At 46.2% G+C, this 5,305-nt stretch overlaps 1 protein-coding gene across 1 annotated transcript in view; it reads left to right on the top strand.

Annotated features, from left to right (window-relative positions):
- Nucleotides 1-4,374, top strand: part of LOC112953876 (myosin-1B-like) — a 15,922-nt gene extending 11,548 nt beyond the window's left edge. Inside the window, exons 26-36 of the mRNA XM_026046996.1 lie at nt 9-88; nt 490-673; nt 762-927; nt 1,106-1,230; nt 1,456-1,764; nt 1,868-2,071; nt 2,848-2,973; nt 3,066-3,236; nt 3,324-3,428; nt 3,614-3,709; nt 4,222-4,374. Of these exons, the coding sequence (XP_025902781.1) occupies nt 9-88; nt 490-673; nt 762-927; nt 1,106-1,230; nt 1,456-1,764; nt 1,868-2,071; nt 2,848-2,973; nt 3,066-3,236; nt 3,324-3,428; nt 3,614-3,709; nt 4,222-4,374 (1,719 nt within the window). The remainder of the gene's footprint in view (nt 1-8; nt 89-489; nt 674-761; nt 928-1,105; nt 1,231-1,455; nt 1,765-1,867; nt 2,072-2,847; nt 2,974-3,065; nt 3,237-3,323; nt 3,429-3,613; nt 3,710-4,221) is intronic.
- Nucleotides 4,375-5,305: the final 931 nt, after the last annotated feature.

Genomic DNA, 5,305 nt, shown 5'->3' with positions numbered 1-5,305 from the left:
TGTCCAAGGCCAACAGTGAAGTGGCCCAGTGGAGGACCAAATATGAGACGGATGCCATTCAGCGCACGGAGGAACTGGAGGAGGCCAAGTATGTGGGGAAGATGGGGAAGCAGAGGCTAATGGGGAAGTCAGAAGAGACCACGGACATGCTGTCAGACAGCACTATCCTAACTGCTTAGGGTTAGGATGGCTGGAAGGGGGAAAAATATCCCATAGGTGATGTCGGTTGACAAAAGCAACAAAGCCGAGGAAATRGAGGATGGCAGAGAGAGGCCAAATAGGATGCACACAGAGGGCAGAGGTATTGCTAGAGCTGCCTGGCAATAGGACCTGGGAATATGATGAATGGCTGGCAGAGGTGCTGGGCKGGGTGTGAAGGGGGATCTCACACTGCCAACTGGCCAAGTGTGCTGCTATGAAAAACACTCCAGCTGCACCCACAGSCTCCCCTGTGCTTCCTCACCGGGATCTGTGTCTACCACCTCCCAGGAAGAAGCTGGCACAGCGTCTGCAGGATGCCGAGGAACACGTTGAGGCTGTGAACTCCAAATGTGCTTCCCTGGAAAAGACAAAGCAGCGGCTGCAGAATGAAGTGGAGGACCTGATGATTGATGTGGAGAGGTCGAACGCAGCTTGTGCAGCTCTGGACAAGAAGCAGAAGAATTTCGACAAGGTAAAATGGGCTCCAACCTTGTCGTCTTGTGACAGAGTATCCCCTCGTGACTGCCAGGTCCATACTCTGACCATGCATTTTTCCTCAGATCCTGTCAGAGTGGAAGCAGAAGTATGAGGAAACACAGGCTGAGCTGGAAGCCTCCCAGAAGGAGGCTCGCTCTCTCAGCACRGAGCTKTTCAAGATGAAGAATGCCTATGAGGAGTCCCTGGACCACCTGGAAACCCTGAAGCGGGAGAACAAGAACTTGCAGCGTAAGTCTCAAGATGCTCTAATCCTCACATGGTTTTTCTCCTAACTTCTCTATCCACCATTACACATGGGTCTGTTCCTTTACCACTGTGTGAATGTCTGTCACCTCCACGTAGCAGGGTGTCTGTGCCTGCCCTCGCAGTCAGTGCCTGACCAGGCCATTTGGCTCTGTCCCTACAGAGGAGATTTCTGACCTCACGGAGCAGATTGCAGAGGGAGGAAAGGCTGTCCATGAGCTGGAGAAAGCGAAGAAGCAGGCTGAGCAGGAGAAATCTGAGCTCCAAGCATCTCTGGAGGAAGCTGAGGTACATCCATCCATTCTTGCTTTTTTACTTAGTGCCCAGAAACCTTTGAAATCATTTATGAATTTATGTGACTGGGAGGATAAATACACAGAAAGAATAGGATTTCAAGCATCATTATAACCTCACATACGATGGAATTGTTTTCTGTGATATAGTGTCAGACCTGAAGCTATGCATTATTGTTCAAGAGGTTACTTAATGTGAATGACTTTGTTTGTTTTACAGGCCTCCCTGGAACATGAGGAGGGGAAGATCCTGCGCCTCCAGCTGGAGCTCAACCAGATCAAGTCTGAGATTGACCGGAAGATAGCAGAAAAAGATGAGGAAATTGAACAGCTGAAGAGAAACCATCTCCGAGTTGTGGAGTCCATGCAGAGCACGCTGGATGCTGAGATCAGGAGCAGGAATGAAGCCCTGAGGCTGAAGAAGAAGATGGAGGGAGACCTGAATGAAATGGAGATCCAGCTGAGCCAYGCCAACCGCCAGGCAGCAGATGCACAGAAGAATCTAAGAAATGCACAGGGAGTGCTCAAGGTCCATTAGAAAAATGATACAGGCAGAAGAATACATACATCTTTAAAATTTCAGAGTTCAGGATTGCTGTGCGTCGCTTTAATCTCTCTTGCCTCTTTTACAGGATACCCAGATCCACTTGGACGATGCTATCAGGTCACAGGAGGACCTGAAGGAGCAGGTGGCCATGGTGGAGCGCAGAGCCAACCTGTTGCAGGCTGAAGTAGAGGAGCTACGGGCAGCCCTGGAGCAGACRGAGCGGTCCAGGAAAGTGGCTGAGCAGGAGCTGCTGGATGCAAGTGAGCGTGTGCAGCTCCTCCATACCCAGGTCAGTATTTTTATATTTATTTATTTGTTTATTTCTGTTCTACAGACACAAAACAACTGAAGTTCGGATGCACTGTAAAAGCACTGTAAAATTTCAAGACTTTTTAAAAAGTCTTGAAAAAGTCACAGCACAGATTAGAAATATTAACATTAAGGTATTAGCTGGAAAGATAACGTAGATTTAATTAGATTACAGTAGAGATAATAAAACATTTTAAAAATTCAGAGAATTTCAAGWTCGTGGTCTATGTGAGAATAAACAGCTTTCCTACATTTCTATCTATAAATTGAAACCTAAGCTGATAATTATATTTAACATTAACAAAACTGATTTCACTAACATTTTTAACTAACTAATCATTAACATCATTTAGCAAAGTCRTTAAAATTATTTCATGGTACCATTTAAATTATTTACCGACACTAGATTGAAAACAGTAAGTCTCATAAATCTAAATTCCTGTTTTCTCATAAACTATGGAAAAGTTATGGAAGATGCTCTTAAAATACTAYGGTGCATCACAGCTGAGACAGTCATGATCTGCAATGGCAACTCCTATAGAAGAGAATATCCTGTGACCAGATGGAATACTTCATATTGAAAAACAGGATCATAGAATTATAGAATCAAAGAATCATAGAGTCAATAAGGTTGGAAAGAACCTTTAGAGGTCATCTAGTCCAACTCCCCTGTACACGCAGGGTCAAATAGACGGAACAATTTTTGATTTGGTATTATGAGCTAAAAAACACAAATATGTGATGCTGTTTCCACAGAACACCAGCTTGATCAACACCAAGAAGAAGCTGGAAACAGACATTTCCCACATTCAGAGTGAAATGGAGGACACAATCCAGGAAGCCCGCAACGCTGAAGAGAAGGCCAAGAAAGCCATCACAGATGTGAGYTGGGGRCTCYTTASTGGCTKGTSGTGGATGGATTCTGACCCAACATGCCTCCCATCCCAAACTGACTCTATTCCTTTGCTCTGCAGGCAGCCATGATGGCAGAAGAGCTGAAGAAGGAGCAGGACACGAGTGCCCACCTGGAGAGGATGAAGAAGAACTTGGACCAGACAGTGAAGGACCTGCAGCACCGTCTGGATGAGGCTGAGCAGCTGGCACTGAAAGGAGGCAAGAAGCAAATCCAGAAGCTGGAGGCCAGGGTGAGTAAGGGCTGGTGTTGATGCATGAGGGAGCATGTGCCATGAGGCACCWCCAGTGAAGTTCCATGAATTGTTTTCCCATTGTAGGTGCGCGAGCTGGAAGGGGAGGTTGATTCCGAGCAGAAGCGCAGCGCTGAAGCCGTGAAGGGTGTGCGCAAATACGAGAGGAGGGTGAAGGAGCTGACCTACCAGGTAAGGCAGGAATCCTGATTGTAGTGAYTTACCCTCTGCCCAGGAAAAACAAATGTTTGCTTTTTGCCTTCCAGTGGGATTTTTCTTCAGTCCTTCTCAATATGTTGACAAACTAATTAATAGAATTATCAACTCTCTCTTACTTGGCTGCAATGTTCTGCAAGTTCTATCACTTTTTGTTTTAGTCTGAAGAAGACCGGAAGAATGTTCTCAGACTCCAGGATCTGGTAGATAAGCTGCAGATGAAGGTGAAATCCTACAAGAGGCAAGCTGAGGAAGCTGTAAGTATTGACTTGTACACGGTCAGGCTTCCTCCTGATGGAAGTGGAATACTTCAGTGGCCTTTTCTACTCTACAGTTTTTTTGAGGCCTTTAGAATTGTTTCGGTGCTTTTGCTACCACTAAGAAGGSAGAAATGCAGGAGGAAGAACTGCTGCTTTTGCAATGGGCCTCTTTTGGCATTCTTTTCAAATCCTCACTCCCATTCTATTTCCTACTTTCTATCCTAATGTGGGTGTCAGAAGCACCCACAGGCAAAGACTGTCTGTCTTTCTTGGGCTATTATGGACAAGTATGTTAAGTTCTTATGGCCATTTTGATACCACAGTGCTCTCTTCTGCTTTGAYGCACTTGAGGCCTTGAGCAGCTTCCTGCTTTGTTATGTATGAAACCCGCTCTGCTTGCCCAGCTGTGGAGTTTGAAWTTTATTCTGGTCAAATTTTGTCTCTGAAATTTCTTGGTAAATCTTAAGCATCACCACTGTGCTCTTCATGAACTCGCTTTCCCCCTRYAGGAGGAGCTGTCCAATGTCAACCTCTCCAAATTCCGCAAGATCCAGCACGAGCTGGAGGAAGCCGAGGAGCGGGCTGACATTGCGGAGTCGCAGGTCAACAAGCTCCGAGCCAAGAGCCGCGAGTTTCATAAGAAGGCAGAAGAGGAGGAATGAAGATCACACAAGGCTGAGAAGTGATTCGAGAGATGCACAAAATGTGAACCTCTCTTTTCCTTTCTTCTGTAATTATTATTTATGTTCACTTAATAAATATTGTAGAGACCTTCACATGCAGATGGAGAAGTGGTTATCATGTTTGTTATCATGAATAATGACAGGCASCTCAGCAAGAGGGGCACACATGTCTTTGCTAAAAGGCTGGCCAACCTCATTAGGAGGGCWTTAAACTAAGCAAGAAGGCGAAAGGGGAGTATTACATAAACAGGGCCATCAATGTCCTACAGCCGAAGTCAGAAGGTGCCCAGCAGTGGCAGAATGGTAGTGGCAAAGTGAGTACACGATATGATTATAGAGGGTCCTCTTTCACTTCTCCTGGAAAACCTTCAGGCTCAAATACTTCCCTTAAATGCCTGTACACCAATGCATGAAGCATGGGAAACAAACAGGACAAAGTGCAGATCTGTGTGCGGTSCCAGCATCATGATCTTGAATTACAAAGACATGGTAGGACAGTTCACGCAGCTGGAGTGCTGTCATGGAAGGCTATGCACATTTAGGAAGGAYAGGTTGGGAAGGGAAGGTGTGGGGTCACTCTTTATGTCAGAGAGCAACTGGAATGCATGAAGCTCAACTGGGAGTGGATGAGGAGCGAGTTGAGAATTTGTGGGCAAGGGTTAAAGGACAGGCTAACATGGGAGACACTGTGGTGGGTGTCTGCTACAGGCCACCCGATCAGGAGGAGGAGGTTGATGAGGCCTTCTACAGACAGCTGCAAGTTGCCTCACGGCCACAGGCCCTTTTTCTCATGGGAGACTTCAGCCACCCTGATACCAACTGGATTGACAGCACAGCAAGGCACAAACAGTCCTGAAGGTTTCTGCAGTGTGTTGACGATAACTTTTTAACACAGGTTTTTTTTGGGGGG

This window comes from Nothoprocta perdicaria, unplaced genomic scaffold (assembly GCF_003342845.1).
Source record: "Nothoprocta perdicaria isolate Ctin4 unplaced genomic scaffold, notPer1 scaffold_469, whole genome shotgun sequence".
Classification (NCBI taxonomy): Eukaryota; Metazoa; Chordata; class Aves; order Tinamiformes; family Tinamidae; genus Nothoprocta; species Nothoprocta perdicaria.
This window is presented reverse-complemented; position numbering and strand designations above follow the sequence as displayed.